Raw genomic sequence first — 23,108 nt, 5'->3', positions numbered from 1 at the left:
GATCTTTCTGATCTTGGTGCAAAATCAACTTGTAATCCAGATTAAGATCTTTTAAAATAAAGTTTCATCTTACCTGGAGTTCAGCTGTTACATAAATGATACCTAACCTCTCCAGTAGAGGTTAGAGAGGGAAGAGAGAGGGAAGAAAGGAGAGGAGAAGGGGGAGGGGCTTCACAAGAAACCTAACCTTGCAGTCACAAGAGTTCTGATTTATAGAGAACCTGACTGCTAGGGCAGTGGGGGAAACAGCACCCACAAAGAGACAGAATTTTAAAAATGCAAGCTAAAATTTTGTTCTAAAATAGTACTTAAAGATGCATTAAATACAGCCAAGAAGACAAAGGATTTATGACTGGATGGGTCCTTAAAGAGTCTCACGCCCCCTCACTCACTTGACAACTAAGACGCGAAATGACCTGCACAAAGCTAGTGGAGAAGGTTCAGGGCCCAGATCAGACCCCCAGGCTCCTGACTCCTGAAGCAGTGACCTCCCCATCATGCCAGCAGGGCTCTCCTTCCCGGAGCACTAATTCTTACAAGATGGTGGCCTTACCGAGGGGCATAATGGAGAGGTATTTGCCTCGAAACTTGCTGGTGATTTTGATTTCCTGACGCAACGTCCAGCCATTTTTGGACTCAGCGTGGTGTGCAGCCGCCGGGGGATGGTGACTCACCTTGAAGAAATCAGCGGTTCACGTTACAAGGGAGAAAGGAGAAGGGAAAAGCTACTGCCTTATGAACTGATGATAAACGCCCCAAATTTCCATTTGACATTTGCACACCCACGGCAGTAGCTGAACACCAGGGCTTCCAGTGCTGAAGTCCTGAAGGAAAAGAAGGCTGTCTGGGATGACAGGGACTGGAATTTTCTGCAAATGTAATACCCAGGGGGCTCAAATGCAAAAGTCATCCCTTTCTTCAAAAAGGAAACAGGTCGCCGTCCCGAGGCCCCTTTACCTGCTCACAGAGGGATCGGTACCCGTTCTCCTCTAATCGGTCCAGCTCAAAGGTCTCCCCAAGGAGTGGGTTGAATGGCTTGCTGGTACGGAAGACAGTAGTGGAGTAGGAGGACACGGTGAAAGCTGCAACATAACAGAGCTGTTCTAGAGAGTTCTCACATTTGGCAGCTCGGTCTAACAGCTCGTGGTATTCCAGGTCTTCAGTAAGGCGCTGAAGCATGGACAAGGGCTCATTAAAGTTCACCTGTCAGGAAAGGAGCAGGTATGAAAACTGTGCCCACACATCTACATGAGACAGCGCTACTGTTTTTTGCAGGTAGAGACACGTATCGAGATGTCAAGATGATAAAGCCAATCACTGGGAAAAGACGCGGCCTTTGCTCAGTTGAGCAACACTGAGATCTAATCCAAAAGCAACCTGTTCTCCCTGATCAACTGCTCATGTCGTTGAGCGGTGGAAATCACCATTTTCATCTATTTGACCAACTGTAAGCTCTCAGAGATGGGAACCCGGCCTCTTCAGCTCCCCACTGCATATCCAAGAGCCACTGAGGCCCGGCCCGTAGGGGACTGTCATCAAAATGGGTGCTGAATGAATGCATAAACGAGGAGATGTACTTTAGGGTAAGTATATCCAGAGAGGAAGGAAGATATTTAAATTTTTTGAGGGAGGGAAGAAAGGCTAGTAAATTCTAAGTGCAGGCATGCCCTGATTAGTGGGAAAAACATTACAAAAGTTAACTCCCACTCCTGGACTGGATGATGGCTGAGTCTCAGGTCAGCTCGACATCAGGCCAGGACTCTGAGTTCTTCTCTGAGGCTGGACCTTGTGTTCCTGGACCTGCCGTGCTCATGCTGGGGGCTGAGAGATGGCTGTGAGTGTTCCTGCCTTTCAAGTTTTGAAGCCAACTAAGGTAAAGAGGAAGGGAGCAGGGAACGAGTTATACAGCTGATGGAGAGCTGGACAGCCAAAGAAGATCCCCTGGAGACTGGTGACAGCAAGAAGCCATAAACGCTGGGATGCTGGAGAGACAGAAGCAGTGATGTCACTGTAGCACAGAGCCCAGAGGCATCTGGCAGAAGCTGAACCCTGGGGGTGGGGGGCCTGGCCAGTGAAACCAGAGCCACCCAGCTGCTGCCAGAGCATTGCCCAAGAGAATGCAGCCCTGGGAAGTACCCCGGGGTGTCTCCCTTCCTCCCAGCTTGAAGCTCCTCCTGGCGCCTGGCACACCTGGAGCCCAGCCAGCACCGGCAGACCTGGAAGCCTGAGACACACAGCCCGGAGGGATCGGCTTTCCTATGACACAGCACAGAGCAGGGGGAGGGCGAGGACTAGCTCTGCAGGCAAACAGGCCCAGGGTGGCACGTTCCTTGTCACCATGTCAACCAGAGCTAATGGCAGAGGAGGACGGACAGGTCACCTAGACTTAGGCTCTAAGCGGAACTGCAGTTCTGAGGCTGCAGTTTGCCTTTCCAGCCCACCTCCCCGCCACTCCCTTCAAGGAAGCAGACATGTGGGGCTTCTCTGGGGCCAGGGAACCAACTGGTTTACGTTTTGCCAGTGTGCTTACTCACAGCCTTTTTTGTCTGGAGGTCAATAATTGTCTAACAAAAATCCTACACACTTACATACAAATCTGTCTTCTAAGACCCAGTTAATTAATAACTTCAATATCTGCTTAATGATATGTATGTGCCAGGAACTGGCTGAGCAACAAGGGTGTAGAACCAATATATAAAACAGCCTCTGCCCACGTGGTCTGTGGAGTGGCAGAACCCACCCACTGGTCCATAAACCCCAGGAGGCTGGGAGATGGCCTTCTGTGTTTCTGCGGGCCAAGTACCCGGCTGTGGGCAGAGCCAGCAGCCACCCCCCTTCCCCATTCTCCCCCCTTCTACAAGCAGCAGAACCCCCAATTTTTAACTAGGCCGTGCCACTGAAAACAGAAGTCTTCATTTTTAGCCTCTTCTCCAGCCAGCTGTGGCCATATTACTAAGTTCTGGCCAAAGAGACTGAAGGGAAAGCGGTTTATGCAATTTCCAGGCCACCCTTAAAAGGCAGGGCATGCCCTTCTCCCCTTTCCCTCTTCCTGCCGGCTGGAATGACAACCTGATGGCCGGAGCTGGAGCAGCCACCTAGGACTGAGGAATGGGGGCCACAGGCAGCAGAGCAACAGGACAGAAAGGAGCTGGGTCCTGACACTGTGGAGAAGGGTACCAGCCCAGGACCACCTATGTCTGGCCTTTAACATGATAATGAGGTGAGCTAATATTTACTTAAGGCAGGGATTGGCCAGTTTTTTCTGTAAAAGGCTAGACAGTAAATATTTAGGCTTTGAGGGCCATGTGGCCTGTCACACCTACTCAACACTGCTCTGCTGTAGGATGAAAGCGCCACAGACAACTGGTGAGTGAATGAGCATTTACTGCGCTCCAATAAACTTCATGGACACTAACCTCTAAATTGTATATAATTTTCACATCACAGAATATGACCCTCCCTTTTGATGTTTTTCAACCATCTAAAAATGTAAAAACTATTCTTCGCTTGTAGGCTGTACAGATGGCAGCCAGATTTGGCTCCAAGGCCACAGTTCTCTGACCCCTGGTCTAAACCAATCTATTTGGGATTTGCTTCTTTAACTTGAACCTATACCTGACTGATACACTGATACCACCCCAGGCAGATAGGCCGTCAGTAAATGCTTGTGGTGTGAACGAGCACGTGTGAGCCTCCACCCGGGAATCAACACTGGTACTGTGGGAACACACCCTGCTCACACACATGGGTGAAGGTTTGCTGAAAGAGACAACACTACAGCTGAATCCTGAAGCAAAGGGTACCAGCTACGGCAAATGGAAAGTGGCACGGGTGGGTGGGGAGTTGATGAAAGTTTGGGTGGGAAGAGCAGCGTGTGCAAATGCCCTGAGGAGGAAAAAACCCAAGATGCCGGTAAGCACCTGAAGGGAACCTCCAGGGACTGGAACACTGCATGCATCTGGGTGGCACCCTGTCCTTGGGGAGGAAGTACCAAGCCCACTAAGGAACCTGGAATACCCTCAAAGCATGAAGGACCTAGTAAAGAATTTTAAGCTAAAGAATGACATAACTAGATTTGCAGTTTTAAAAAGATCACTTTTTAAAACTGGACGGACTAGAGGAGGGCAGGACGGGAGGGAGGGAGGTCAGACCACACACCATCTTCACCATGGATACGGTCCACATCCTCCTGGTTGGAAAGAACCATTTTTGCTTCTGCACTCCCCAAACCTTTGTGTGTACAGCGCTTCCCACAACCCCATCAAGAAAGGAGTATTTTCACCTGTTTTCATGTCTGTTTCCTCTGCATTACATGCTTCCTGAAAACAGAAACTATGCTGTATTTATCTCTGCATGTCCCCCCTACATCTAGCATAGGAATTTGCTCCTAAATAACTGTTACTGAACAAACGCATCCGATTCTAGGTGATCTGGAAATGTGTGAGATCCACAGCCAAATTTAAAGCCTGAAGGGATAGTTTATGACTATAAAGGTAACAAGGACCACGCCACAAACTGCCACACAAGTGGGCGGGGCTGTCCTGGCTGCATTCTCCTGACTGGGGCCTGAGAGGCCCTCTGGGCAGCAGCCTGGACGTGCAAGAACCTCACTGGCCTCATTTACCTATTTTATATATATATAGTTAGCAGCTATAAATCCTGAACTCCCAATTTATCTCTCCACCCACTCCTTTCCCCAGTAGCCTACAGTGAAAAGGAATATACATGTAACTGAATCACTATGCTGTATGCCAGAAACTAACACAACATTGTAAGTCGACTAGACTTCCATTCAACAAAACAAAGGGCCCTCACCGGCATGGGGATCTTGGAGAGCTCCTTCCCTATGCAGTTCTTCATGATGCTCCACAGATTGAGGCTGTAGTTGGGCTTGTACGGGATCCTCGTTCTCTTTTCCTTCTTGGTCTCTTCCAGCTGATGCTTGTACTGAGCCCAAAGACAAAGCCATTCAATCACCCACAAAGAACAGAAAACCCAGTATTTACAAGCTTCCCTTCCCCCACGCTAAAAAAAAAAATCAGTATTTTCTGTTTCTTTTAGTACTTTACAAGCAAATCCTTGGGGATGACAGCTAAGTCCCTCACTCCTGGTAACTTTCAAATAAGAGTTACCTGTTCATCAAGGCTGATGTCACTGCTGGCCCCACTGATGTTGCTGCCAGTACGTCTACACGGATGGGAAACACGAGAATTAGAGTAAAGCTCAGAACTAGAGTTTGGTCCCCACCATGTGTTTACAAAGCAGAATGCTAATAAGCACGCTGCACAAACTTACTAACGAGTGATCAAACGATGACACTTAGAAAAGGATATAGATGAATAAACATCTTTGGAGAACTTGCTCATGTAAAACAGCTGACAGTCTTCTACTTACTTAAGGAAATGAGTCCAGGTCTCAGGAAACACTACGATACTCTCACTGAGAGCACTTCCAACCCTTTGACGGTCAGACACGATGATGTTCGTGTTTCTCGGGAGTCCAGAGTAACTTACTTGTGGCCCAAGTTTTCGGGCATAGTGATGATCTCAGGAGCATCAAAAAATTCATTCTCGTCATCCTCGTCACTCATGTCTCCTTTGCCAGAGCAGCACTGGTCTACAAGGAGGAAAGCCTCTTCTGTTTACTTTGGCTACACTGACCACAACCTGGCATGACAGGCTTTTTTCACTACTGACCACAAACATAGCAACAAATGGTGGAAAGCCGTGGACAAGTCAGAAGAAGTAAACGGCTCGAATTCCATTTCCCATGAGTCACTGATTGCGGAGACTCAGGAGTTCCTTCTACCCGCTGCAGAACACCACCCGGCACAGATCAGAACAGGCCAACCAAGAACCAAGGTGGCGTCTCACCTTTCCCCGAACCGGTGTTGCCGGGGGTGTTGGCCGGCAGCACCGTGGCCCCGCGGAAGGCCCTCTCCAGGTGATTATGCTGCTTCGCCAGCTGCTCCAGGGTCTCTTCCAGCCGGATCCGCTGGTCCCTCTCATACTGGAGGGATTTCTGCCATTTCTTACTGTGGGTCTGGGCTAACAAGAGGAAATCTCGGCAGGCCTGTATGAGAAAGAGTCATTGTGTGTGTCACCTCCACCCAACTTGTCAGAGATGTCCCCCCAGGCTTCTGTAAGCTCATCAAGTAACCTCACTCTGGGAACTGTAACAATTACAACGCAAATTACAATGAAAGGCTTTTCCTGTTCTTCCACAGCATCCGGGGGCAGCCAGCCCTGTGAAGTAATCATGGTCAACCCCAGGGGGAAAAGGTGAACGTGGTTGTCACGGTTCTCTTCTATTCTCCTGCTCATGAGGACCAAACAAATGCCAAGTGAGCAGTAAACCCAGACAAAGTATTTGTGGCCACATCACAAAGGGCAGCTGTGTGAACTGCACCAAAGAAAGAAACCTACTGACGGAAAGACGAGGAAAAGTGTAGGGTAAGTGCTTTCAATAAATTTTTTAAAAAATATTTTTATTATTTTTATTTTTTAATAGGGGTACCATACCAGGGATTAAACCCAGGATTTTGTGCATGCTAAGCACACACTCTACCACTGAGCTACACCCACCCGCACAACTTTCAATAAGTTCTTGACTAAACTCAAGTCACCTGAAGCTGAGAAATTCAGACATCGAGAACAGAGTCTTCTCTGAATCAGACCAAACAGGAGGAAATTAAATTGGTTTCTATTTTGGTCCCTTAGAGAAACAACCAACCTCAAAAATTAGAAGCCTACCTGTGGAATCAAAGAAAGAGACAAAACACAAACCTGATCATATTGGTCCCTTCACGGCCTCCCCACTGAGACTAGGACCAAACCCCGACTACCGGTTATGGACATAAGGGGCCCGGGCCTCCTCCTCTCCAGGCTCCGGTACCTGCCTGCCGCACCGAACGGCTCACCACTCCCCAGACACGCAGGGCTCGCTCAGGCCTGACTGCCACAGCACGTGCCATTTGCTCTGCCGAGCATGCCTTCCTGCCCGCTTGCTCTACTTGGCCAGGTCCTCCTCACGCTTTTAAGATCTATGGCAAATGTTCCTTCTTCTGTGACACCCTCCATCCCTCCCATCTGAGCCGCCGCCAGTCTCTCCTCCGCTCGTGCTCATGGTTCTGTTTCACACCAGCCACAGCAGCTTCGTGACTGACTTTCTTCCTCTCCAGATGGACTGTAAGTGACTGGAAGACACCATTTATAGTGCGCTCACATACTTCTCTCCGGTCCTACCTTAGCTGCTTTGTACATAGTGGGAGCCTGTACAAAGTTTGCTTAATAAATAAATGAAGGAAGGAAGCGATGTAAGCTTTAAAATCTATGCCCTGTTAAAGAGAAACTAAAAGGTAAACAGAGCATCTACTCCCACAGTTTCAACCTTTGCCTACGGACCAGTGCCTTCTAAGTCAGTAGCTCCAGCTCTGCGCTCACGGAGCTGCAGACCAGACTGGCCAATTGCCCACTCAATAGCTCGAGGTGATCTCAGGATCTGTGGGTCCCCAACCACCACATCCCCTTTCTGATTCTGCTTCTCCATCCCAAGAACAGTCCCAGGGCCCTTCCACCTGCCTAAGCCAGAAAACAAAGAGGAATCCTTGATTTTTGGTTTTCTTCCCTCCCCACATCCAAGTATCAAGTCCTATCGATTTTTCTTTAATATTTCTGGGAACTGTACTCTTCCTTCCACCCTCCCTACTCACGCAGCACAGAGGACATACTCTGGACTCGGACCGTTGGGACTCAAATCACAGCTCCATCCTACTGTCTACCTGTGGAATTTTTAGCAAGTTATTTAACCTCTCGGTGTCTCATCTTCCTCATCTGTAAACAAAGAATGAGTACCTCAAAGTTGTTACTTAGAAATACTGCGCTCACATAATCACTCAATAAGGTGTTAGCTATTACAGTTAAGCCTGAGTCAAAATCGGTCTCATCCTCTTCTAATCCACTAGTACCAAGTCCATTTAGTAGGATCTGCACCGCTCCCCACCCCACCCCACCCTACCCCACACTAATTCCTCCTCAGCCTTATCTCTGGCTACTTCCTTGCTCTACTAACAGTTAACTGCGTGCGTTCCCAGACTTTGGGAGAAAGAGAGGAGTCCATATATGCACACCTCCACCTGGATCAACCCTCTCCCATCACTTCCTCTGATGTTTGCTGAACATGACTCCAAGTGAGTGACAGGTGACTATCCGTCAGGCACTTTGCTCAACACTTTATATCAAGTATCTAGTAAAAGCCTTTCAGCCACCCTGTGAGCAGCTACTAGTGTCCTCACCATCTACAGAAAAGGAACTGGGGTCACAGAGGAAGGAGGGGTGCCCAGGTTACAGAGGTAGTTAACTGAGGCAGGTGGACCTAGGGTCCCAAGCTCCATGTTGCCTTTTTGTCACAGGAAGACTCTCTCAGGTCCTTCAGAATTTAGATGAGGTGTTACCTTTCCTTATCCTCCCAGTCCGAGCTAAACACCCCTGCCGCGCCCACCACAGCAGCCCGTGCTCACTTCTCTCACGGGACTCAGCACACTCCACGACCATCTGCTCACTCCTCTGTCCCCTCACTGGAGAGTAATCTCCCCGAGGGGAGGGCCCTCATCCACACTAGTTTCATATCCCCTGGCAGACGGCCACTGAACTAGCCAATGGATACAGTAACACAGCGTCAGAGGCACTCCCCTGCTCAGATTCACTTTGGTAGCAAGAAAAACTATATCCCAAGCAACCAGGCAGTTGAGTGAAATGAATGCATTCTTCCTTTGATACAACTTTGCCTATTTAGAGATGTGATGTGCTGGCATGTTAGTTTTAAGGCTTCACCATCATCACTGAAAGGTACAAAGGAAATGACACAGGGATAAGAAATGCATTTCCAGCAATAAACGGCTATGAAAGGGGCCCAGGCAGTGCACCCAGGGAGGGGAGAATGAGAACCGACACGAACTCTGGATGCCTAGAACTTAGGGGAAAAGAATCACCCCGAGGAACCAAGATAAGTGTATTTTCAAGAGAAAAGTCCAAACTAAAGTTTCAGTTCTATGAGAAATTTCTAAATCAAGAGGCATATCATTTAGCAATTTTTTCATTTCAGAGTAGTAAAAACACTGCCACAGAGAAGGGTGCTCACCTGACATGGATAAAAGGCAACAGACCATTGTATCCTGAGCTGCTCTATTTAAAAGGTTATGTATTTACTATTGATTAAATGACCTGTATGATTTATGAGGCTTTCCTGATCACAGGAGGACCAGAAAAACAGGCCCACAGGCACGAAGCAGGGTGACAGTCTGGAAAAACAGCAGACAACTGGAGCTCAGATACCTAAGCGTCCATGCGGATGTGCAGGGCGGCACTGGAAGTAGGCTGACCCCTCTGCGGTCCTGAAGTGGACAGAAGATTTTCTCTTTTCTACTTTGTGTGAATCAGAGCACTGACGACAGTGTTCAACACTTTGGAAAATGATATGAAAATATTAAGAAACAAAAGAGCCTTAGATGCGAAAAACTAAGTTTTCCTTCGGTCATAGGAAAAGAACTTCGGTCTCTCGGAGCCTCGTTATCTAAACTAGTTCTAAGCAGACGTCTTATCACTCCTGAAACGAGGAGAAATCTGGCCCCAGTGAAGAAAGTTCAAACCATTTAATGAGACAGGAAAAACACCACCACACCTGCCTAAGCCCTGTCTCACAGAGAAGCCTCTCACATGCCCTGTGCAACGTCCTCTCATGTTCTGACGTGGAATGGGGGTGAACTAAAACACCCTGCCAGGTGAGGATCGGTTACCGGCAGAGGACACCCAGCACTGCTTAAACCATGCTCTCATTTCATCCCTGTCACCTGGTATGTGACACAACTCACTAACGCCAGTGGTGCTTTGGGTTTACCTAGAGCCGTGCACCTGAGCAGCCGAAGCATTCCACAAACCAGAAACAGCCACTCGAGGCAGGAGTCAGAAGGAGGCAGAAGCGCTGGCCCCTTCCTTTTAAAAAAAAAAAGGGCCCAGGGGAGTGGGTGTAGCTCACTGGTAGAGTGCATGAGGTCCTGGGTTCAGTTCTCAGTACCTCCATTAAAAAAAAAAAAGTTGCAAGAAAAATTTAAAAACAGAAGTGCTTAATGTTGAGTATTTCATCACCCAGCATTACCCCTCCAATCAAAGACTCAAGATGGGACTAAGCAGTATTGTAGGGTTCTCACTAGTACTAGATTCGGCACCCACTTACCACACTGTAGCCCAGAATGTGTTAGCAAAGGAGGGTTCAGACTCCAACCTAAAGCCTAAACTCAAAGAACATGACAGTGGAAAGGACCCATGAAGACCTTTCAGTTCCAACAAATAAGCTTAGAGAACTCTAAACAAATAAAGCAGAACTTCAACCCAGAAAGATGAAGGGACTCAACTAACATCCCCATCAGATGTCCTGCCGGCGGCAAAAGCAGGGCTAGAACCCTGGACTCCTAACTACCTCGCGGGCTGGAGCAGTGTCCCCCTGACCATTCGAGCAGAGCGTGAAAGTCACTGCACCCGTGCGCCCTGTCCCAGTTTCACGCAACAAACCACGTGGCTTAAACCCCCTGAACAGCACAGCAGGACCTGATGGTCCTTCTAGGCTTTATTAACTCGTTTCCCAGCGCTTGGGGAGAATTACATCTCAAAGAGGAGAGGAAGCGAAAAGCGAGGTGGGCACCACGTGTACTCACGTTGATCATGGCATTGGACGTTATCCTGAAGAGCGTGGCCCGCTCGTTGACCTGCTTGATCTTCTCGTTGCTCTCGGCGGGCAGCCGCAGGGACTCCAGCTCGCTGAGCGAGCGCTGCAGTGCAGTGCCGTGCTTGGCTATCAGGTCGTTGCACGTGCTCAGGTCCTCCACTTTGCTGGACAGGGTCCGCAGGGTGTTCTGCAGCTCAGTCTTGTCGGTTTGGGAGACGGACTCTTCATCTCCCGACTCATCTGGAGGGGCGAAGAAAGGGGGAGTCACGTGACTCCCGGGCCCAGGGCTGAGGGGGGGAACCCTACCAGCTCTACCCACAACCAAGCCTGACACGCTTCAGGCTGTGTATTCTGACCCACCGAGGGCTCGCCACGACGAGGTAATTCTCCTGCAGTGTGGTCCACAGCCCACCTGCCCACCTGCATGACAAACACCTAGGGTACTTCATTTTTTTTTTCCTGGGGCGCACAACAATAAGCATTTTTTTTAACTCATGCTTTTTTTTCCTTTCAGTTTTATTGATCTATAATTGACATATAGCACTGTTGTAAGTTTAAGGTGTACAAAATATACACCTTACATATATTGTGAAATGATTACAAGTGAGTCAACATCCATCATCTCATATAGATACCAAAAAAGGTTTTTTTCCTTGTCATGAGACTTTGAGGATCTACTCTCTTAGCAAGTTTCAAATACACCGCACAGCAGTGGTCGACCACGGTCATCATGCTGTACACTGCATCCCCAGTACCACTTACCTTATAACTAGAAGCTTGTACCTTTTGACTCCCTCCATCCGATCCCCTCATGTCCCGCCCCTGAGTTCTTCAAGGTGCAGTCTCTGGCTCCACCCCTCCCAAAACTTTGATTTGGCTGCTGTAAGGTAAGGCCCAGGAATCTGCATTTCAAATAAGCTGCTTGGGTGGGTAATTCTGCTGCACACCGTGGTTAGAGAACCAGTGACCTAGAGGACAGGGTGGACCTAAGTGGCTCTTGGGACTGGGAATGAGTTACTGAGCCTTTTAACCCTAGCCTGAGGGTCCCAATCTAGTTACACTGAGTATCACTGCAAAGCCACTATCATCTGCCAGGCGATCGGTGGGTCTTGTATGAAACAGGTTGAGAACTGCTGTCTGGCCTTTGTAAACCAAGTCTGCATCATCGAGAGACTCATTAATTTCTCTTTCCTAAAGGAGAACTCAGGACCTTCAGGATGAGTTCATCTGACACCAAAGCCACCACTGCACTGAAAGCAATGCATGGTCTTCTGTTACATGACTTTCAAATAGCAAGTCAAGCAGGGAGCTGTTGTACCTCTCGCTGTCGGCTTTGTACTTAACACTCCGTAGCTGCAAAGTGCTTTTCCAGCAGTGTCACTTCCTTTGGGGGAGCTAAAATCAGCACTAAAATCGGAACAAAAGAAACAAGGAAAGACCTGCCCTATCTGCTAGACAGGGAGGTAGGGCCAAAGTCAATACAGAACCTGTGAGCCCAAAATTTACAAAGCAGTAAACTCTCCTCTTACTGCTTTTGGTAGATACTAAATACAGGGTGGGAAATAACAAGGGGTAAGAAAAACAAGAGCTGAACAAAAGTTAGCAGGTGACCATCTTGGTCAGTCTAAATGAACAAACTCGATGTGATTAAACTATCAGTATTTGGAGGGAAATCCTACCATCTTCCTTTAAGAAAAATCAAAACATAATTAGACTGCTCTTTTTGGGAAGACTAAGGTAGCAAAATAAAGATTTTTCACAAAAGATATCACATATCATGTTTTTTTTTTTTTTTAATGTGCTCCAGGAATGAAACAGCTCTGGCCCCCAACTCCGGCATCAAGCTAGGATGAACAAAGGACTGTACACCTGCTTTCCCCCTGACCGATGTAAGAGCAACACCACCAGTCAGGTGTCTCTCTGCCCACTGCCAGGGGGTTTCACATATAAAGTTTCTGGCAGTTGATGAAGATTGCTGGTTTCAACTCAACTAGCAAATAGTAAGAAGACGTCAGCAGAAAAGAAGAAAGTAAGGCTAGATCAAATTGGGAGTTGTAATAACCTGAAGACCAACTTGTTAATAAAATAATTATTTCACAAAATTTCAAGGTAGTCAGTTGACATTAAAAGCCGAAAGGAAAACTGTCACGCTTCTAGGACAGAGTTTCCCAACCTCAACAATTCTGACATTTTGGGCCAGATACCCCTGTTGTGGGGGCCTGTCCTGTGCAGTGGAGGAGGACACTACTCCCTGGATGCCAGTAGCACCACCGCCCCTCAGCTGTAACCAATGTCCCCTTCAGGGCAGAAGTGCCCCCAGCCGGAAGCCAGCAAGCCAGGAGAAATGCCGCATGATGGGGAGAAACCTGACACACTCAGGAGAGAGCTGATAACCAAACGATAAAGAGGGACAAAGTAAGATTTGTGCCTAAGAGGGGCAAACGGAATGTCCCGCAGATGCGGTGTTCTTCGCTTCCTACCTGATTCTGCCAGCATCTTCACAGCCTTGGCCTTGGCCAGCTCCAGGGCTGTCACCCAGCGCTGCCGCTCCACTTCCGAGCTGGCCTTCAGATGGTAGGTCTGAGCACCCCCGTTGGAAATGATGAAGTTGCAGGAATCCTCCACGGTGATGTTGGCTGTGGCGAGGTTGATGGTACCCCGGCAGGTATGTCTCATTTCTGCCTTTGACCTGTAATAACGAGACAAAGACAAGCCGAGTAGAAAGTGGATGGGTGGTTTATTCTTCCTTATATTCCATTTCTTTTCCTAAGTCTAAGCCTTTCGAAAATCCAGTAGTCTCAGGCGTAAGTTTTATTATTTCCCTCAAATGGCTCCTTAAAATTCCAAAAACCATCAGTAGGGATTTCCTTCCAGAGCCTATAAGTTGTCTCTGAGTCAGGCTGTATTGCTCTGCTGTTCCTCTTGCTCCCTTAGCTTTTAAAAACTAGGTTTCACTGAAGGGTAACTACATATAATACCAATTCAGCAACTCTGAGTGTACGACTGAGTGAGGTTTGACAAACGTATACGATTGTGCAACCATCACCGCAATCAAGATATAGAACATTTCTACCACCCCAAAGGGTTCCTTTGTGCCCTTCTGCCGGCAGGAGTTACCTTCTATTTAGCAAGTTATAATTGTGAAATGGCGCTTTATAAACTCATGTAACAAAATTTTGTAGAATAATCTTATTGAGAGAAAGAAGAGCTCCATTTTACATATATTAAACAGCCCAGCCCCACAACTGTAACTCAGTCCAAAAGAGAATTGTCACACTCTGCTCACAATTACAGTGCACAAGTGCAAGGCACGCTGAGATGTTTAGAGTGCATTTAGAGTTGTATTTGACTGCAGCTCAAATGATATGAAACAGGGATAACTTGCTTTCTGTGGGCATAAAGAAAGAATAATCATTTAAGAATCACCAGGTAGTATAATCTTTCCAGAATATATTTCCTCAGGTCCACTGACCTCTGTTGGTGGGAACTCCTAAGCCATTCTATTAATAGCTAGGAAAGATTCAGCAAATCTGTTCTCAGAGGACTGGGTGTAAAAAATTTTCCCCATCTCTTTTGACTGACAGTTCTATTAATAGACTCACTTTTGAACTTTGCAGCACTGCTTGGTGACAACAAGCTACAAGAGACTTTATGTGAAAAAATCAAGCTGCCAGAGTAATTGAGGGGACGGGGCCGACCGTGCTCATTTCCCCCCAGCCCCGGCCGGTCGGGCGCGGGGACCTGTGTGTTGAGGCTGCAGTTTTTCCTGACCAACTTGGAACGTAAAGAGGTCAAAGTCCCCTGCCAACTGTCACCGTGCACATCAGAGCCATTTCCCTTTTGCTCGTGCCAAGTGGCCCAACACACCGGGCACATCCAGAATTCCTGCACGCCAGAAATGACACACTCCATCTCCAGAAACTGCGATTTCAGAGGTTTGAGAGAGGCTGTTCACTGTGTTTTAGGAAGACAGATTTGCTATTGTTTGGTTTGTCACATGAAACTGGTTTTTCTTCCTCAAATGCACAAACGAGCAGTATGGGATGGCCACAGGGTCTCAGTGGACCGGGCCATTTTCCATCCCCTGCACCTGCCACGCTGTAACGTGAATCCCTGTTTTTTTCTGTTCTTACCTCCCCTCCCCCGCCCCCCCAGCTTCAGTTACATTATGAATAATGCAAGCGAACTACAGACCCACTGCCGACAGGCCAGCTCGCCCCTGCTTTCTACTCCAAAGGTGCTACTTGGACCTTCTACCACATTCCTCACAATGTGTTTCTACTTCTCACAAGCCACTTCCTAGGACTCTCTTCCATCTGCGTCATCTTCAGGAACTAAAGAAAGTTTCCCAAATCACAAGAGCCTGGAGCAGTTTTTAAAATGCCAAGGAACCCTGGGCGTAAGGCAGGCTTGACCTCGGAGCTCGTGGGTTCGGGCAGATACACCTGTGCTTATAAATGATTAATGCAGAAGTTGGAAAGAGGTGGTGTTCAGGGTGCAAGATAGGTTCTTCTCACACTTCGGTATTAGGTGGTATCTTCTGGTTAGAAAGTTATTTCCGGAAAAGGCCAGCCAAAACAGTAACTCAATCTCTAGAAGCTAGCCAGGAAAACTAATACTATGGGCTTGTCACCATGCATCTGAGAGGGCTGGGATTCCACATGTGGTTCTGAGTAACAGGACATCTGTGTAGCTTTGCATGTAAGGAAGAACAGGATAGGTAAAATAGAAGGCTTGCCAAAGCCTATGAGCATGTCCCTCAGAGGACGGGTCTAGGAAGCACTCAGTTAAAAAGAAAATAGTATTTTGTAAGAGGCATATATAGGAGATGACAGGTTCTGGAGTCATGAGAAGCAGGACGAACAACAATGTGGCTAAATAACTCTAAGGAGATGGGGACCCAAAGAACCTGTTCAAAAGAATAAACTACTGATCGGTTGGTAGGAAGTACTTCAATGTGATTTTGAGGATAGTGCATAGATTTGATAACTTTGGATCCTGTTGCTTGGTTGGTTTTGTGGGTGGAACTATCTTAGCTGGCAAGGACAGGCCAATGGCGTATTTCCCAATATGTGGTTTCGTATGTTTTGGAAGGAGTTTTAGCTGTAGTCAGACAGGTACCACTAGCTCTTGTAAGAGCGAAGTTAAAAGTGGTTATAAGTACGTGAAGAGACAGCAACATCCAACCGACATCAATACTGATCAAGACTGGGACTGATCAAAGACTCAACTGGCCTGGAAAGTGGATTTGATTAAGAACTTGAATGAGGAAAAATGACCACACATTAAGGCCTTCAGCTGACATACAACTTTTGAAAATAGGGTATCAGTGTTAATAATGACTTAAAAGCCAAGTCAGGACATGAATCAATTGAACATCAGAATGATGTTCAGTGTAACCGGAAAACAGGAACGTGAGTAAGGGAAAAACTTTGGAGCAAACTAAAATTTTAGATTTGTGATTAAACCTTAAACTGATGGTTCTGGATGAGTAATTAGAAAGGGTTAAAATTAAAATCAATTCTGAATATAATAACGCAAATGATACACATAAATGTTCATAATTAATGTCACTTAAGCAGGGAGGATGCACTAAGGTATTTTCCACTGTGTTAGAGACCAGATAAGAATGTGTTCCGCCTTTATCAACCTCCAACTCCCATCTTCAATTTCCTCTCAAAAGTTCTTTAAGAGATGATACAGTGGAGCTGATGGAAAAGAGATTCGTTCACCCTAACTGTCCCCATGGCAGAGTGGCTATTGGCAGAGGAAAAGAGATACAGAGTGAGCTGTTATTAACAGCAGTGTCTTGGATCCCCAGTAGAATGGTCTTTATAAAAAGACTTCACTCAGAAATGCCATTATATTAAGCAATATCTCCCTTAAAGGAGATTTCTATACATTTTGTATAAAACACACATAGTAACCACGATCTATAAACTTACTTGCTGTAGGTATTTATCCCTGTATTTGATTGATTCACATAACACTAACCTGGGTTTTAGGTTATGTTGGTGTGAAAAGAATTAGTTTCAAATCCTGACTCAAGACCCTGTGAAAGTCACCCAAGCGAAGTCTCAGTTTCCTCATGGTTAAGGTGAGAGAATCTCCTAACTCCCTGGTTGCCGCTGGGAGTCAAAGAATACTGTATGCAGAACATCTATCCAAACTGCCCAGCCCTCAGGAAACGTTTATGTCCTGTCCTCAAATCCAGTACTTTAACCTATTTATCTACAGTAAGATGAGCAGCCAAAAGCATGTTATGTTATGGCAAGATTGTGAGTTACCATAAATATATATGAAACATTCCAAAACAAGTATTGTTGAACAGATGTAATCATGCCAAGGACATGGAATCTTCTTTGAATTAACTAACCACAGATAGCCCAGAATTACTGGATGGAACACTTAATCATTCCCATGGGAGATGGGGCAAGCAAAAATAATAGAAACACGGGAGTGCACAAGTCCACTCTGGGCTGTCCAGAAGGCGAAAGCATACGTAAGTCTTGGGGAGATAGAGAAGACAAGGGACAGATACCGAGGCCACCCTGTGCGTGGTGTCCTTGTGCCTGAATGTGGAGGGAGAAAAGGCGGGTACATCAAGGGCTGCTAATAACCTTGAATTTTGGAGACTGGGCACAGATAGCTAAGCCTTGGGACTTTCACAGTAAGTTCTTCGGGAGCGGCGCCTGGGCTTTGCTCTCCTATACGTGTCCCTTAGCATCTACAACAGCGCCTTCCTTGCAGAATTAATCATTGCGCCGAGGTGCTGCTGGAAACACAATGGAAGAGGAGACGCTCTCCAAACAATCGTAAGAGCCAGGGACCGAGAGAAAGGTACGGCACCGAGGGTGGGTCCGCAGGTGGAGGGTTAAGTCGTGGGGCGTTCACTTTTGTGATGCTGGGCTCGCGTCGAGGGCTGTCAGTGCGCGCAGGTGACGAAAAGGGGCCTGGGGCGACCTTGGCTGCCGCGCGGGCAGAAGGGGGACGGCGCGGGGGCTGCGGGCTGCGGTGGGGGACGGCGCCCCGGAAGCAGTTACCTGTAGTAGCTCAGGAGCCCGTTGCTCAGCACGAACCACCGCCTCTGGTAGCCTTTGATATAATTGGTCCATTTGAAGAGCCAGCCCTCACGAGCCGAGCCGGAACCCCCAGAGCCCGAGCCGCCTGAGCCCCCCGCCGGCGGCGCAGGAGCCGCGCCCGCCGCCGTCACTCCCCCGGCTCCCGGGCCCGGGACGCCTGCCGCCGCCGCCGCCGCGGCCACCGTGCCTGGAGCTGCCCCGGAGCCTGGCCCCGAGTCTCCGCGGCCGCCGGCGCCGCCTCCTCCCACCATGGGAGGACCGGCGCCGCCGCCGCCCGGAGCCGCAATGGCCGCCGGGCCCGGGCCCACCACTCCTCTCAGCTCCGTCGCCGCCATGAGTCGCCGCCGCCCGGAGATACAGGACCGGAACCGCCTACGAGAGCCGCCGTCGCCGCGCGGAGGGCCCCACACGGCTAGCGCATCAGCAGCCGCCGCGCAGCGTCCCCGCCCCGCCAGGCCGGCCGTGGGGAGGAGGGCTCGGCCGCTGGGAAGGAAGAAGTCGATTGGCGCCGCTGAGTGTCACTTGCTGAAGACCCCCAGGACATTGGCATTTCTCTGGGGCCTGTCATTCCACACCGCCCAGTGAGAGCCCGGGGTGGGACGCTTCCGCCAGACTCACCGTTGATTGGTGCAGGCGAAGGCCAATCAGACTCTTGTAAAGCTTATTGGTGCTTTCCCGAAGTCTCTAGCGGTCAGGGAGGACTCTAGGAGGCAGACGGCCCGGCTAGTTTGATTGCCGATTGGCTAGTATTTCTGCCACTCATTTTAGTTTATGCTCCCGTCACCGCCACGTCACCCCTCCCATCACTCTTCTCCTCGTCCCTCTTCCGCCCTTACGGATTGGTGGTTGATGTCAGCTGCTCAACCTTTTCTACCATTTACTGAACGAAGTGAGGAGAAAGGGGCCTCTCACTTTCATTTTTTATTGGTTGGGATGAATATCATTCACATGCCGGCGGAGAGAAGGCTCGGTGATTAGAGATGATTGGTTCTTGGGATTGTCTGTGAAAAGGGAGGTTGGCAGTGCTGACCAATGAAAGAGGCTGATTGAGAAAGGGGCAGGCTGGGGCAGCCAATAAAGTCCCGGAGTGCGGTTGAGGGGCGTGCCAAACTGCTTCCACGTTTGGGGAAGTTTGTGGGAGGCAAAAGCGGGTCAGCTTCTCAAAAGCGCTTTTCTGTGAACGGGCGGTGTTTCAGTCCCCCTTTCTGAGTTAACATCTCCATGGTTTCTTGTTAGCAAGAATGATTCTCAGTAGTTAGCGCCTGCCTGAGCTTCTCCTTTCTAAGACCCTCTTCTAGCAGCTGGCTCTGAACTGGAGGCCTGAATTCCTGGGGAGCCCAGAAATAGCTTCCCTAGTTTCCCCCTGAATCCACCATCCTAATTCCGTTCCCTGGTTTGCTCATCATCGCACCACACCCCGTATCTCTTGATTCTAGACTGTCACATGCTTATCCTAATTTTGTCCCAAGCTTTGCTGACCTAGCTGTGAGGAGAAAATAGGACCTGACTTTACGGGTACTTTGGTCCGGTGTCTCCAACAGTCCTAAAGGCCCTTGCTGGTTTTAGCATCATAAGCGCACATGTGTATGCTTAACTTTGCAAACACACACACACACACAGTTACGTTAAATAAATTGAGTTTGTTCACACATTTGCGAAAGTCACAAATTCAGTAACTCATGTAACATTTAGATGTTGTCAACTATTGTTACAAATGGAGATTTGGGAAACCCGGCACCTGTTAACATTTTGCTAGTTTTGCCCGAAAATAGAAATAGCTGTTAGACATTGTAAAAAAAAAAAAAAACATTGCTTTTTTTTCCTGGCAATATGCTTCATGGTATCAAAATAAAAATACGCTTTTTCAGAAAACGTTTTTAAAAGAAGAGAAATAGCTGTTGAATTCTGGAGAGAGAATATACTGAAAATCTGCAGTTAGTTGTAGGCTACTTGGGATTAGTTGTCGTTGTTGTTTTAACGGAATTGAAATGAACCCCTTTATGTTTGAGTCCTGCCTTTGCTACTTACTGGCTCTCTGATCTTGGGAAAGTCATTTAAGCACTCCAAGCCTCAGTTTTCATTTCTGTTAAATAGGAATATAACCTTACAGGGATATTGTTGCTATTAAATGCAAATGAACATTTTTGGTAAACTAAAACAGCAACAAAAATGGGAGTTGTGATGCCAAACACATTCCTCAGTTTACATGCCAACCACAAAGCAGAAGCACAGACTTTTGCAATGGGGAAATCTGGCTGTCCCCACCTTAACCCAGTTATCCAATTTAGCATCATTAACCCTGGACAGTCAACATTTTTGAGTTCCTTGGTGTGCTGCAACATGAAGTATATAGCTTCACTTAATCAAGTTTTCTTGCCAAAAATGTTGGACCTGAATCCAATCAAGCCTTTAGATCTAATCTCCAGTTTACGGGAGCTGGAGGAACCAGTTAAACAACGCTCCCAAGGAGACAAATGGATAAATCAAGAATGTGAGACATTCTATAAGACAACTGGTTTTATAGAAGATAAGATATAAAGATTAAAGAAAAGTGATGTCATAACAAAGAGTCATTAAAAAAAAACTTAAAAACCACAACCAAATGCTTGATTGGATTCTGGTTGTGAAAAAAAAAAAAAAGTAATCAGCCTTTTAGACATTTGGGGAATAATGGGAAATTTGAAAATGGACTGGTGATAGTTGATGTTAGGCAGTTAACTACCTTTTTTCAGTGTAATATTGGTATGATGAATATGAAGGAAAGCAACTTTAAAATCTGGAGAAATATCGGTCCCTTCAGGAAATGCTGTTGGGAAAACTGAATAGCTACCTGCAAAAGAATCAAACTGAACTGCCCTCTCATACCATATACAAAAATAAGTTAAAAGTGGATTAAAGACTTAAATGTAAGACCTGAAACCACAAAACTTCTAGGAGGAAACACAGAGAGTATGTTCATTGACATGTCTTAGCAATATTTTTTGGATATGTCTTCTCAGGCAAGGAAAACAAAGCAAAAATAAACAAATGGGACCTAATCAAACTTAAAAGCTTTTGCACAGTGACAGAAACTATCAACAAAATGAAAAGGCAGCCCACTAAATTGGAGAAGATATTTGCAAACGATATATTCAATGAGAGATTAATATCTAAAAATATACAAAGAACTCATGCAACTCAACCTTAAAAAACCAAACAGCCTAATTAAGAAATGGGCAGAGGATCTGAAAAGAATATCTTCTTTTCCAAAGAAGATATACAGATGGCCAACGGGCACAGAAAAAGATGCTCAACATTGCTAATCATCAGGGAAATACAAATCAACACCATAGTGAGATATGGCCTCACACCTGTCAGAATGGCTATTATCAAAAAGACAACAAGTAACAAGTGTTGGTGAGGATATGGCTATAAGGAAGCTCTTGTTCACCGTTGGGAATATAAATTGGTCAAGCCACTATGAAAAACATCATGGAGGTTCCTCAAAAACACTAAAAATAGAACTTCCATATGATACAGAAATCCCACTTCTGGGTATTTATCTGAAGAAAATGAAAACATTAATTCAAAAAGATATCTGCACTGCCATGTTGCTGGCAGCATTGTTGACAATAGCCAAGACATGGAAGCAACCTAAATGTCCATCAATAGATGATAGGATAAAGGAGAAGTGGTATATGTATACAATGGAATACTACTTGGCCATAAAAAAGAATGAAATCTTGTTATTTGCCACAACAATAACATGGATGGATCTGGACAGAATTATGCTTAGTTAAATAAGTGAGACAGAGAAAGACAAATACTATATATTATCACTTATACTTGGGATCTTAAAAAACAAAACGAATGAACAAACATAACAAAACAGAAACAGAGTCATACAGAGAACAGATGGTTGCCAGAGGGGAGGGGGAGGGGAGGAGGAGAGAAAATAGGGAAGGGAGATTAAGAAGTACAAACTTCTAGTTGCATGAAATATACAGTGTGGGGAATATAGTAAATAATTGTACAATATCTTTGTATGGTGACAGATGGTAACTAGACACTGTGGTGAACATTTTGAAATAGAAGTATTGAATCACTATCTTGTGTAATAGAAGCTAACGCAGTGTTGTAGGTCAATGATACTTCGAAAACAAACAATTCATAGAAAAAGAGATCAGATTTGTGGTTACCAGAAGTGGGGCTAGGGGTAAGGGAGGAGGAGTTCGAAGAAGGCAGTCAAGATAAATTATAAGATAAATAAGTACTAGGAGTTTAATGTACAACCTGATGAATACAATTAACACTGCTGTATGTTATATATGAAAGTTGTTAAGAGAGTAACTCCTAAGAGTTCGTATCACAAGGAAAGAATATTTTTGTTCTATTTCTTTACTTTTGTATCTGTATGAGATGATGGATGTTCACTAAGCTTATTGTGGTAATTTCACGCTGTATATAAGTGAAATCATTATGCTGTAAACCTTAAGCTTACACAGCGCTGTATGTCAATTATATCTCAATAAAACTGGAAGAAAATAAATAAATAAATAAATTTTTTAAATTGGAAAAACGTCAGGATTCTTTAAATTTCTTTTGAAATGGTCAGAAAAGGAAAGGAAGAAAGAAAAAAGAAAGAAAGCCAAAAAAAATGAACAAATTTTGAAATGCATACACACATTTATATCTATATATTTAAATCTATGTATCTGTATATCTACTTATAAAGCAATTAGGCAAAATGTTCATTGCTGAATATTGGTGAGGAGTATATGGGTATTTTTGTACTATTATTTTTACTTTTCTGGTATATCTGAAAACATTGTTTAAAGGTTTTCAGAGGCTGAGTTGAGTTGAGTTAATGTTGTTACCCACCACCGCCTCCAGAATGCAGCCCAGATTTCCTCGCCTGGCAAATGAGGCCTTTGACAATCCGGTGCAACTCCTCTTTTTCAGCCTGTCTCTTTCTCTTTGTCTTGATGTACTCTGTGCTGCAGTTAAGCTGACCCGTGTGTCTTCATCCACATTTGCCCTCCACTCTCCCTCCAGGGTCTGCGATTTCCCTGCCTAGAATCATGGCCCTGCATCAGGATGTCTTGCCCTAATGTTATGTTTCTGACATTTCACCCTTTCTTGAGGGTGAGTTCCTCCAGGGCGTGATCATGTATCTGTTTCATCTTTGGTATCCTCATGACGCTTAGCATATTCATCTATTTAACAAATATTTTAGGTTTATTTAATCATTTCTTTTGATGGAGGTCCTGGGGATTGAACCCAGGACCTGGTGCATGCTAAGCACACACTCCATCACTGAGTTACACC

The 23,108-nt window shown here is 46.3% G+C and overlaps 1 protein-coding gene and 1 non-coding gene across 2 annotated transcripts in view; both read right to left on the bottom strand.

Annotated features, from left to right (window-relative positions):
• OSBP (oxysterol binding protein) overlaps nucleotides 1-18,365 on the bottom strand; it is a 29,176-nt gene extending 10,811 nt beyond the window's left edge. Inside the window, exons 1-9 of the mRNA XM_010956352.3 lie at nucleotides 17,763-18,365; nucleotides 13,200-13,408; nucleotides 10,709-10,959; nucleotides 5,874-6,072; nucleotides 5,514-5,616; nucleotides 5,133-5,187; nucleotides 4,816-4,947; nucleotides 958-1,203; nucleotides 554-674 (exon numbers count right to left, since the gene is read on the bottom strand). Coding sequence (XP_010954654.2) covers nucleotides 554-674; nucleotides 958-1,203; nucleotides 4,816-4,947; nucleotides 5,133-5,187; nucleotides 5,514-5,616; nucleotides 5,874-6,072; nucleotides 10,709-10,959; nucleotides 13,200-13,408; nucleotides 17,763-18,136 — 1,690 coding nt within the window. The 5' untranslated portion in view covers nucleotides 18,137-18,365. The remainder of the gene's footprint in view (nucleotides 1-553; nucleotides 675-957; nucleotides 1,204-4,815; nucleotides 4,948-5,132; nucleotides 5,188-5,513; nucleotides 5,617-5,873; nucleotides 6,073-10,708; nucleotides 10,960-13,199; nucleotides 13,409-17,762) is intronic.
• LOC123617263 (small nucleolar RNA SNORA48) lies at nucleotides 12,514-12,658 on the bottom strand. Its single transcript, XR_006725398.1, has one exon. It is a non-coding gene; the product is annotated as a small nucleolar RNA SNORA48 (small nucleolar RNA).
• Nucleotides 18,366-23,108: the final 4,743 nt, after the last annotated feature.

This window comes from Camelus bactrianus, chromosome 10 (genome assembly GCF_048773025.1).
Source record: "Camelus bactrianus isolate YW-2024 breed Bactrian camel chromosome 10, ASM4877302v1, whole genome shotgun sequence".
NCBI lineage: Eukaryota > Metazoa > Chordata > Mammalia > Artiodactyla > Camelidae > Camelus > Camelus bactrianus.
This window is presented reverse-complemented; position numbering and strand designations above follow the sequence as displayed.